The sequence below is a fragment of the Blennius ocellaris genome (assembly GCF_963422515.1).
Source record: "Blennius ocellaris genome assembly, chromosome: 7".
NCBI lineage: Eukaryota > Metazoa > Chordata > Actinopteri > Blenniiformes > Blenniidae > Blennius > Blennius ocellaris.
Window position 1 is genome coordinate 4,238,077 of NC_137656.1, and position 12,464 is coordinate 4,250,540.

Genomic DNA, 12,464 nt, shown 5'->3' on the forward strand with positions numbered 1-12,464 from the left:
TAAACAAATGGCCTGGAGAGTCACGTACGGCTCGGCTGCCAGTCGAGCACCTCAATCCCCAGCGGGCCTCTTCAGCGCCGCTCCCAGCAAATGGGCAGAGGGTTGGAGGAGGTCTGACAGATGTAGGTTTCTGGGAAGCAGATACCATTTATTTGAGCCGGCTCCCACTCACAGGCCGACTTTTTACACCAGATTCTGGCACATTTAAGGCTCAAGTTCGTGTATGAACACGGAAAAGGACATTTTTCGAGGACTGTCCTTCTGAAACAATTGCAAAGACTAACTAAACTAATGCGAGAGCGAGAGCGAGAGAGAGAGAGAGAGAGAGAGAGAGAGAGAGAGAGAGAGAGAGAGAGAGAGAGAGAGAGAGCAGCTCTACAACAGAAAGTAGAAACCCACTGAAACTTACTAATTTCAACTTCTGGCTTTTATACGGATTTTGTCACGTTTTACGCTAAAACGATTCGCCCATTGTTAACGTTTACATCGTATTGCGTGTGCGTTTCCATTACAAAAACAACCAACAGCGCCACCTTGTTGCCTGGCATGCTCACGACATAGTCTACTTTTTTTTTTTATCATTACTTCCCAAATCATACAGTTACATATGTATTATCCACTTATATGTAAATAGAAAAATCAACCTTTTTTTTCTTCCTTTTTACAAATAAACTAAAACATTTCAAGAATTTGTTTTCGCCAGTCAATTAGTACTCTTAATGCTTGGTGCACCAAAGTGGTTTTGCTGATTTTCAGCCTCCTCGACAGTTGAAAAGATGGTCAGTGACAAGGAAATCAAGTCAAATCCTCGAGACTGATCTGACGCCAGGGGCAAAAAAAAAACAAAAACCTGGATGACTGGTTGTTTAAAAGCTGCAGGATGAAGAGTCGCACTGGAAGAAGACGGGCCGCGTTTTCAGTGCAGAAGTACGCGATCTGGGTCAATACTCCACCGCTTCATGCAATAATGATGCTTTATTTATAGTGAGCTCTGTACACTAACGCCTCGGGGAAAGGCAGACCGGAGCAATAACGTGGGCTTATCAAAAGGAGACAAAATGCCCCCCCCCCCTTCTAACGGGGCTAATTCATCCAGTGAAACCTGATCAATTATTCATCTATTTGTTCCAGGTTTTCCCTTCAGAGAGCGGCTGATTACAGAGGAGGCTGGCTGTGCTACCGGTGTGCATTAGCTCCGACCACAGCGCAACCATCCACCCCCCCCCCCTCCTCCCCCCACACCACCCCTCCTTCCGCTACCTGCAGGACTCATTGACTGAGGCCTGAATCAATGTTCTGCTCTCACATTATGAGACGCTTCTTCGTAACTCTACGAATGGCTGCAGAACCGGAGAGACGAGCAACGGTGGAGCAGCTCCTCTCGTGTTTCTCATGTTAGTGGGAGGAAGATGCTCTAAAATCTGGCTGTTAGTTCTTCTTGTTAAAAAAAACAAACAAACAAAAAAAAAAAGATTTATGAACCATGAGAAGACGCAACAAAGAAGCCCCTGAAATACACTTTTGGCATCTTTTGGAAAGAGAGGTTAATTGCTAATGCTAATCACAGCGTATAGATAATGCTGGGGGAGTCGTCGTGTTGATCACGGCGCAATGAAAGTGATGAATCCGCAGCCGGTCACCGAGTTCAGACTGCTCTCATCACAGGAAACAGACAAGAGAGTTACGACAAGGACCAACAGCCTCTCTTCTGCTTGCAGGCCTTTTTTTTTATTTTTCCGAAGAATCACAGCTGCCGTCCGGGGACTAAACTGCATAAAAACAGCCAGGAAAGCATAATCTTCTCAAGTGAAAAAACAGCGAAGGACAACGACGCCGACAGACGACGGAAACACGACGAGTTGATTTGTATCGCAGGCTTCAGTAAGAACTCCGTTCTCCTCTTCGCTGGAACTCTCAGGCTGTTTATAATATCCACAAAAATTCGAAAAGTGCCAGGAAGAAGAGATAAAACGTGCGGACGCTTCCAACGCGAGCTTCTCGGAGCCACAGAAAACACACATTGACATTAAAAGAACTGACAGACAGTAAAAACTACTATATACACAAAGGAAACAGAAACCAAACGAAAATCCTGGAGGGGAAAATGTAGAAGAGATACAAAGGAAAAGGATGAGAAACACGTTCAAACTCGTCAGGGAAAACACACGGGGAGAAAAAGACGAGGGAGGACTTAAAAATACACTGGACTGAGCAGAAAATCAAAATGAAAAGCAGCTTCTGCACATTTCGTTCTGACTGATGGGGAATAAGTCACAAAAATATATATAAAATGAACAGCTTTTAAATGGTGCGTTAAGCGAAGCGTTAGACCTTCGGTTCGTTTACAGTCGGAGCCGCTGAAAACTCAACTTTTTGAAAACGCTCCCGACTCCGTCTCCATGGAAACACACGGAAAACACAACTTTTTGGAAACACCCGAGTTCCATCTCAGTGTCAATGGCTGAAACGCTGCGACTGCTACTGTTAAACGAGCGAACTCCCGACATCAACAATACGTTTTCATTTGAAACGTCGCGTCTACGCCGCGACGTTTCAATCGACTTGGTAGGTAACCGACAAGTCAGGAGTCCGAAGCTCAAAGATGAAAGAAAAATGACCAAAAAAAAGCAAGTCAGCTTCTAAAACACTTGGTGGAAAAATGAAGACGCTCGTGTGACGGGGGGGGGGGGGGGGGGGGGGATAAAGAATACAACCACATAGTCATGGCTGGTGTGAAGTCCAGGCAAGAGGAAGAGCACCGTTAAGCGGAAGAAGAAAATCTCCGCACCAAGATATTTACATCATCTAACGTAAGTGTTTGTATTCATCACAAGTCGCGTCGTCGTCGCAGTCATCTACAACGTCAGTGCCGTTTCATGAATGGCTTTAAATTTGTCCTCAGGTGATTTAACTGAGATTATAAATGTGTGCGGTGCTGATAACAAACGGTCCTTGTGTGTTCATGAAAAGACCAGTTTTAGACCTTGATTGGCTGGGCTAGTAAGGTATAGAGCTCCGATCGATGGCGTATTGAGCCGTACGCAGGGGGTGGGGGGGGGGGGGTCAGTTCTGCGGAGGTGAAGGAACCTGTTCCTCACATATCTGCAACTTTCAACAATTTCCATAACCCACATGAAGCCTCACGGCAGGAACGCGGCGGCCCGGATGAAGTCCGGAACGCTACCAGATAAAGTTCCATCTAAATATAAAGATATCTCCGCGCCGCAGAGCTTTTATTATAAATCTAATTAATAGATGCTATCGGAGGGGGGGTGGTTCGGGATTGGCTGTGTTGGAAAAGCTGCACAGTCAGCATCTTTGGCTCGGCGGAATCAGAAAGAGGTCGGGGGGGCCTCTCACACATGGAGAGCCTCGGATTCCAGTGTGTTTTCCATTGGGCTTCGAGATGCAGTCTGGATGTGATCCTGACACACACTGGATGTTACCTCGACACTGACAGAAACATAAAAGGTACAAATGGTTTAACGGATTCCACTTGTACAGCACTTTTCAACAGCCCCCCCCAAAGCACTTTTCATTGTCACATTCACCCATTCACACCCCCAATGGAGGCGGCTGCCATTCAAGGCGCTAACGTTTATCCATTTAGAGCAGTGTCTTGCTCAAGGACACTTTGGCACGAGGAAACCTCGCGAGTGAGAGACGACTCTACCAGCAGCCCCCAAAAAAGCTTTAATTACTGGGTAAAAAAAAAAAAAAAAAAAGTATATAAAAGGAGGATTTTCCACATGGAAAGATGAATTTCCAATTGGAAAGACCCGCTCTGATTCCTCGCACTGTAATCACAGCCACCGCCAGTAAACGTACTCCGCTGTAATTAATTAGCGACAATTAGCAGAGTTTGCAAAACAGCTCAATGAAAGTGGAAAATGCGCCGTTTTTGCACGGCAACATCTCGGGTCTTTTTTCAACCCGACTCAGCTCCGGTTCTCCAAACACGTGGAGTGGAGCTCCTCCGGTTCCGTCTGGTTCCTCCCGGCTGATGTCAAAGCGGTCGAGGCTCGACCGGATCGGCAGTTTGAGAGCGCTCGTGCACAGAAACATCTGTGCATCACGCACAATTAAAAAAAAAAAGTGTTTGTGAAAAGTTGCGTTTTCCCTCGTTTTCTCTGAGACGGAGTCGCTTTCAAAAAGTTGTGTCTTTGTCCGTTTTGCGTTTTCCCAGAGTTGGCGCGTATCCATAAAGTTCTACCTTGGGAGCCGTTTTCCAAAAGTTGTGTTTTCAGCGGTTCCGAGCATCGTCATGGAAACGACCCCCCCGTGTGAACGGGGCCTTATTGCTACATTGTAATTTCTTCATTTTCTTCACTGTTAAATAGGAAATAAACCTAAACTTTCACTGTAACGTCAACTTAAATCCTCACATCAGAACGCGCTGCAATGGTTTTGTAAAAATCTCAACATTCAAATTGGAATAGGACAAATACAGCATGATAAAGTTGAAGGTCCAGGCCGTCAAGGTTCTTTTTTTTTTTTTTTAAGGTAGTGCAGATAAACAATACAAAACGGTAAACAATTCCAAAGATGTGTGAAAATGAACAATACATTCTATATACAAAAGTAATACTCTACCTCAAATACTATTTACATAATGTGCGTGCTTGTATATGAAACACTAAGTGTGACTTGGTTATGTTTATGGAGGAAACAGAGGAGAAAGGAAAAAGTTTGTATAGTAACATAGAAAGGAGCAAAAGAAGAAAAAAAAAAGTGAAATTATCCATTTTGTAGAAATTGGATGAGTTTGTTTTGGAATCGGGGTTCTATTGTCATAAATCCAGGCAGTGTTGACTGAGATTCCGTAATAATATAGTCAGACAGCAGATTTTTCCATTGATGTATACTGACATTATTTTTTGATTTCCAGTTTGTGAGTATGGTTGTCTCTGCGATGGTTCGGGCTACAAGCAGTAGTTTAGTATGTGGTGAGTCGAGACTCTCTTTAATATTTGTCAACCTGCATCATTAACCCAACATACTGGCTGACTTGTGGTATTTGACTCAGTGTCTCACAGTTTAAACTGCTCACAATGCCTAACAGTGGGGGGAAAACCCAGGATACCACTGCATGCATAATGCAGCCTGCTAACTTTTTTTATTTTTTTTACCCCAAGCTTTGAATTGCAAATGAAGATTTAATTATTTACAAAGTTAAAATCTCAAGGAGGCGGACTGCTAAATTAGTCGAGTAAAATGACACAAATAGCCCCGACAATAACCTGTAAAATAACAGCAAACTGCCTCGTTTTATGAGCACTAACAGGTTTAACATGGACTCAATGTGGCTCCAAGAGCTTTTTTTAACTTGGATTTCCTCTCAGAGATTCGCTGAGCTTCATAATAGTTTGGCAATGCTAATCATGCTACGCTGGATACAGGCGAAGAGTCAGACGTCGCTTATTGTTGCCGTGAGGAGAACTGACTTCATTCAGAAGGCCTTCTGGTAAACGCGCAGAAACTCCAGACTGAAACAAATCCACAAGAAGATCACGTGGAAATACATCACGCAACACAAAGAGAGTTTTAGCCTTTGACAGCCTTCGAAGCTCGAACTGATTCCATAGTTACAACTCTGAAGACGAGAACAGCTGGAAGCTCAGAGGGAAGTCAGTGATGGAATGTGGAGGTGTTAATTCACTGAGGGCCTCCTTTAGATCAAATTTACAGGTTGTGGAAACAGTGATGATAACCTGAAGGTGTTGAACTCATTTTAGCTCGGGGATCATTTGGAGAATCGACCGGATCTGTGCAATTAAAGCTTCGTAACGTGGCGATATCGTGAACTCCGCTGTGTTTTTTTAGTACACAAGGACACGTTTTCTGCAGCTTTGATGCTACGGTTGAGTTTCTCTCTCGGTTGTTTTTGGGGGGGGGGGGAGCCGGATGGCCGTCACGTAATTCTATCAGAGGATTTACTTTCAGGAGTAACCGGCTTCCTGTCTTGTAACACCGGCCATATCTGTGTCCGTCGTTATTACATCGTCAGTCTCCTCTGAGCTGCTCTTGTTCTGGCTTCAATGGAAAGCGCTCTCTCTCTTCAGCTCCGCCTCCTGTGACCTCACAGCGGGGGGGGGGGGGGGGGGGGGGGGGGCAGTTCCAACCCACGTCTCAGGATGGGAATTGATCAGATTTTTACGATTCCAAATTTTGATTCTGCTTCACGATTCGGTTCTTTAGCGATTCTCTTATCGAATCCCTCATTTGAGATTCAATCCGGACATTCATTCAAAGTCATCTCGCGCTGCGAGTAAAAATGGCTCCGCGAATTGGCCGTATTTCCTCAATGTGATGAAATATCCACTTTGCAAGTATTGCAAGTTGGCCTGTTGCCATACTTTCTCGTGAAATGGAACAAAACCTTCAAATGTGCCACTTGGGAGCCACGTTCCCTGCTGGCTGCACTGGGGAAATGACGTCGCCACGCGTGTCGCATAGCTTGCGTCCCGCTACCCGTCGCGTGTGGTGACGTGATCCGCGCTCACTGGAATCGTTGGCTGAAGTGGCAAACGATTCCAAGGAAATGAAAAGATTGGAAACCGGTTCTTGATTCCACCATCCGCTACCCACGTCCCTCCTTCTTCTGCTCCACAACTCAATCTGGGGTCGTTTTTGGATTCCGTTGAAATAATCATTTCATGCAATCTTAATTATGACAATTCAATATAAAAAATAAAAAAATAAAAAAGCTGAAAGAAACAGCCGACGTTTTACTACTCAAAAAACAAACATGAAAAATATTTTTAGTTGAATAGCTATTAAGAAAATATGAGCAACAACACTTCAACATGCCTGGACAGAAGAGAGTACCCATTAGTATCGCTGCTCAATAATTTAGATATTTAGGATAGAGACGATCTGCCCGACTGCTTTCAGTCATGCGATAGTCTGACGACTCAAACACTGAAGTGGCCCTCAGACGACTCCAGCTTGAGATCTCGGATTTCCAGGCCCGTGCAGGAAAGTGTCAAAAACTGTGATAAAAGCATTGCAGCTTTTTTTTGTTTCTCACAGCGCTGACGTGTTTTCGTGAGATTCACGTCGAACACTGGGGCCGAAGCTCAGACGAGCCTGATAATCAGCGAGTCGCTGCTCGGCCTAATAGCCCCGGGTGTCTACACCCAACATCCTGCAGGAAATGGACGTCATCGAGGAGAAGTGATTTGTTGACGTGTGTGCATGTTTTAAGTGCGCCGCTCGTGTGTGTGTGTGTGTGTGTGTGTGTGTGCGTACACTCCATATGAGCAATACTGGCATCTGCGGCGTGGCACTGATAAGATGACCAGAGCTGCTTGCTGCTGTAATGGCCTCCATCCACCACCCGGCCCTTCAATTACGGTCATCAAGTCAGCCAGCTCAGCTTCAATCCGATCAGGCACGGCTCGGACCACTCCCACACACACACACACACACACACACACACACACTGAGGAGGGTGTAGCTGCATGTAGCCCTGACAGCCCTGATACGAACCGCAACAGAAGAGCTGCAAAATATATCAAGGCCAAACTGCACAATAGGCAGAGCGTCTTTTATTCACTTGTGTCGATGATTATTATACTTGGTGGTAACGGGGTCAAAGGAATCTCAAGGCCTCTTTATCTTCCACTGCTCTTTATCTCTCTGATGGGACTGATGAGTCACACACATATATATTCAAGCACTTCAGAGTCACTCACTGACCTCCAGGCACGTCTTTGGGCGGCGGCGGGGGGGAAAAAAACCCAGCGAGGCAGAGGAACAACATGTCAACTTCACACGGAACTCATGACAGGTTCAAACTGGAACCTTTCCTGCAGAGCCGCCCCCCCCCCCCCCCCCCCCCCCCCCCCCACCACTGTGCCACATGGGTTTGACAATGAGATGACGACGTCGTCACCTAACGTGTGCGGCGAGGAAGCAAGCGGAAAAGGAAAACTGTCGGTTACAGTGGAGTCGCCATGCGAGACATTCAAGGGTGACAGACTTAAAATGGCAGCGTTAAAAGACAGTAGCGGATTGGACGGGTGCGGTATGAGGCGTTCGGGTGCATCTAAGGACAGTTTGCATGTGAGGGAGTTCAGATTTAAACCTGACAATTGGAGCTGCATTCAGCGGGACGTCGCAAAAAATAAATAAATCCATCACATGTAACAAGTACCTGAGTGGAAAAGCTCAGAGAACGAAGTTGTAGTGGCTGCATGCGAGGCGTTCGGGGGACATCTGCATTCAGAATCTGCGATGAATAAATTGGAATCATCTCCAATAAGAGTTGGGTAAAAAAAAAGTACAATAGTTTGACAGTTAGATATCAATGAACAAACTTAATGAACACATGCAGTATTTATATTGTCCAAAAGGTAAGATTTGATCAAAATTGATCAAACAGATGTTTTTTTTGTTGTTTTTTTTGTGTAATTTCATAAAGTTATTCAGGGAGTCTCTGCTGTGTCGTCGTGACGTTTATTACTGCGTGAGCAGCATTTAGCAGAGTCGGACAGGAACGTGTTCCAAGGGTTGAGAACGGGCTGCGAATAGTAAACTTATTCACGGTGGGGAAAAATAGCAGAAGAATTCACAGCACAACCGAGGCTTGCTCGAAACGGCGCTGATGTAAACATCCGAATGTTAATATAAAACCCAGCTGGTAACGAGAGGATCGCTCAAAGAGTCAAAACTGACAGCAGATTTTGGCTTTTGGAAAAAAACCTTCAAAATATCTCTAAAAAAACAGAGGGATCTTCCGGGAAAAAAACCCAAACAATATTATTGTGCGACACACAAAAGCCCGTGTGTGATTGTGGAGTAAACCACACTCGTTCCCGGTCCCTGAACGCAGCCCCCGCCCTGAGCGGAGGGTGTTTAGGGACTTTCTGCAGCGTAACAGCATCCTCCGTCACTAGCCCCCCCCCCCCCACCCCCCCACCCCACACACACACACACACACCAACAACACTATTCCCGTACACCATTTCTCATCTGGCACCAAGGGGATCCTCTCTGTTTACTCCACAGACGATCTGCGGTAACACTGTCGCTAACCCGTTAAAAATAACGGCACAAACTTACAAATATAGACATACGTGTTGGTCTCCGTCACAAAAAAACTGCTTTTTGCACTTTTGTTTAAAGTCCGTCGGAGAAAAGATGCTCGCCGAAGCATAACAAGAGTCGGTCTGAATGAGCAACTGCAAAAGAAATATGCCTTTTTAAAAAAAAAAAAAAAGTTCCCACATTAAACATTCTCTCAAGATCAACTATTAATACGACACACAGAGATTTGAGGCAAAACTATGGAGCGATGACTCGGCAATCAACGGCGCTGACAAAAAGTGGAATTAAAATTTAAAGTAAACACATTTAAAAATACAAAAGAACAAAACTACCCGACTTTGAACGCTTAAAGATGTTTGTGGGAAGGGAGTGAAGCGTGGTTAGGAAGTGAGAAAGGCTGAAATTGGTTCATTAAAAGTACTGACAGTCAGTAGAGATAAAGAAGACCATTTCGTAACCAGCCAATCCAGTTTAATCAGACCTTTTTTTTTTATTAACATATTAAAAATTAAATAGCTGTATCTTTAAATCACCTGCATGTGAGGTGGTCAGGCCTCAGTGAGTAGTTAAGGGGATATCAATAAATCATACGAATAGTCGGCACGTGAGGCGTTCAGGGGACAAATTGGGGACACGAGAGGCGTTCAGGGGACATGTGTAAATTGTGGCATTACCTGACGAACTATATGTAAAGCATTTAGAGGAGTGTCGAAGTGCAGATGTCTGTATGTGAGGCATCCAGGGTTTTTTTCAAATAATTGAATGTATGGATGATTTCACTGTGCAGCATTCAGGGGACTTTAGTAAATAGGTTCATATGTGTACCACCCGCATGTGGGACGTTCAGGAGACGTTTCAAACGGTCCCATCTGTGGTTGACTTGACCGTGAGGCCATGAGGGCGACGTCTCGATCGCTGCATCTTTGTACAGGACGCACTGGAGGTGTTCAACCGAATGCATCAATAAGGAAACCGCGTGTGAGGCGTTCAGGGGACCTGGTTGAATTGTTGGATGAGCGACATGTGAGGCGTTCGGGGAGGGGGAGGGGGAGGGCAAGGTACCGCTGGGATTGCTGGCGAACTCACTCAGCATTAGTCGACACGGAGTTAACAGACGTCTTTGAGATGCACAATAACATGTTATTTATTGTATCGTTAATGATTCGTCGTATTGCAATGCAGACGTCCTGGTTTCGACACGTCCACCGAGAGACCAGCCCCCCCCCCCCCCCCCATACACAAAAAAATATTCCCAGAAGTGGAGCTGCTGCTGCCATTTCTTCACTGCGTTTATTTCCCGGCCCTCTGGTTCCCTGCATGTCTGATGCAGACAGCGCCACCTTAGCAGGAGTCCTGTTTATTCAGACAGGACGAAAACACCCGGCCATCTGGAAAGGCTGGGCTCTGCTGATCATTACAAATACAACACGTACACACAAACCCACACACACACACACACACACAGCAAAGCGCTCCCCTCCCCTCATTAATCGCTGCTGCCCATCAGCGCCGTCAGTTAGCAGCTGTAGGAGCCATTAGGCCAGCGCTACTCACCCTGTTAGGACCACCACAAAGTCCATTACATTCCAGCCATTACGCAGGTAGGAGCCTTTGTGAAAGGCAAAGCCCAGGGCGATGATCTTGATGCCAGCCTCGAAGCAAAATATTCCAATGAAGTAGGGCTCCGTGTCGTCCTGTCCGGGTGGAGAAAAGACGAAAAACAAACGGGGTTAGTGCAAAAGAAGAGACACTTTCGCCGGGTCGGACAGTCGGAGACAATGAGTCGAGCTGATTTGTGATGAGAGTTGATCAAAGATGAATTTAAGGGAGTGAATTAGGCTGAACAAAGTTCTGTGGCAAAAAAAACAAAAAAACTAACTTGGGACACTCCAATCAGTCACATTAAAATGTCAAAATGAAATGAGTAGTTCTCACATTGAGTTCAGAGAAATAAACTCTGCAGGGGAATGAAAATGTGTCTGAGGTTTTATACTTGAGGACTGATAAGGGCTTCAGCCACATCTCCATACAGTGGATCAATGAGCGGGGGGGGGGGGGGGGGGGGGGGGTTGCTGTCTTGTGGGGGTGACATTTCATTCTTGGAAAAAAAAATACTGCCATGTAGCAGCGCCACCGCCGCCGCCGTCTGAGGCTCTCTGATTGGACAGAGCGGCTCGCAGCACTTCTTTAATGGAGGGATTTAACAAGGGAGCCCGGGATGGATGGAGCGGGAGGAGGGGGAGACGGGGGGGGGGGGGGGGGGGCAGACGCAGCAGGGGTAACCTGAGGTAACGACACACTGGGGTGATCACAGGCAGCTCTGCAGGTTTCTGTTCCTCCTGCAGCCCCGAGCAGCAGGAGGAAGAGGACGACTGGATGAAGCCCAGTCCCACAACAAGAGCATGAGCTCTATTAGACATGGGTTTATAAAGTACAACATGTTTGTACTATGTAGAAAACACGTAAAAAAAAAACAACCCACAATGTAGCAAAGAAATCTGCCAATGTTAACAAAAAACAACAACAAGCGAGCAGCAATGTAATACCAGTGCGAACCACTAGGTGGTACAGTGCGTCACTAATCCCAGAGTAAGAGAACAGACGAAGATTCCTGTGAAACTCGCTCGTCTCCCACTGCATAAACATGGCATTATTTATTCTCTTCAATCTGACTTACAATCAAAAACGAAAGTCTGCTGCTTAAATTAACACGATCAGGATTAAAAAAAATTGTTTTAAACTCTATATGCTTTTTCAAGTAAACGAGAAGAAAGGATTTTTTTTTTTATTAAACAAGCAACTAATTAAACAACTACAATAACTAAAATGGCCAAAGCCCCTGAGGCCTCATTTCAAGTGAAAATCATTGTTGCGCCTTCATTTCAGAAAAGTTTCACATTTACGACACAGCGTTTTGAAAACGATATCAGTTTACACAAAAATGGCAGAAACGCTGGCATGCACAGCAGCGTTTCAGAAAAGTTCCGTCTTCCCCCGTTTCCATGGAGACGGAGCCATTTTCAAAAAAAATTGGATTTTCAGCGGCTCCTCGCGCCTAAAAAAGCTCTAAAAGTTATTACTTGGAAAATGTAGTTGTGTAAATCTGGGGCCTAAATTTTACAAAATGTTCACACTCTAAAAACATTTGAGAGATAAAACTTTATAGGTCCAAGATTTATTTTCTTTCTACGGCAAAACATTTAAAGTGTGAATGTGTGCGGTCCGGAGGTTTCACTGTGTCGGGACTCACCAGGCGCTCGGACATGGGGGTCTTATCCGAGGCGGGCAGGTGCTGCTCCAGAGCCAGGACGATGCAGTTCGCTATGATGGTGGCCAGAATCATGTACTCGAACGGAGTGGCGGGTGAGTTAAGGAGAAGATTCAGACACACTGAAACTCTGTCAAATATCCAC

The 12,464-nt window shown here is 45.5% G+C and overlaps 1 protein-coding gene across 1 annotated transcript in view; it reads right to left on the reverse strand.

Moving 5' to 3' along the window:
• Nucleotides 1-12,464, reverse strand: part of cacna1ba (calcium channel, voltage-dependent, N type, alpha 1B subunit, a) — a gene marked incomplete at both ends in the record, with an annotated part of 97,513 nt that overhangs the window by 82,749 nt on the left and 2,300 nt on the right. The window contains 2 exon segments of the mRNA XM_080498848.1: nt 10,606-10,745; nt 12,302-12,407. Coding sequence (XP_080354974.1) covers nt 10,606-10,745; nt 12,302-12,407 — 246 coding nt within the window.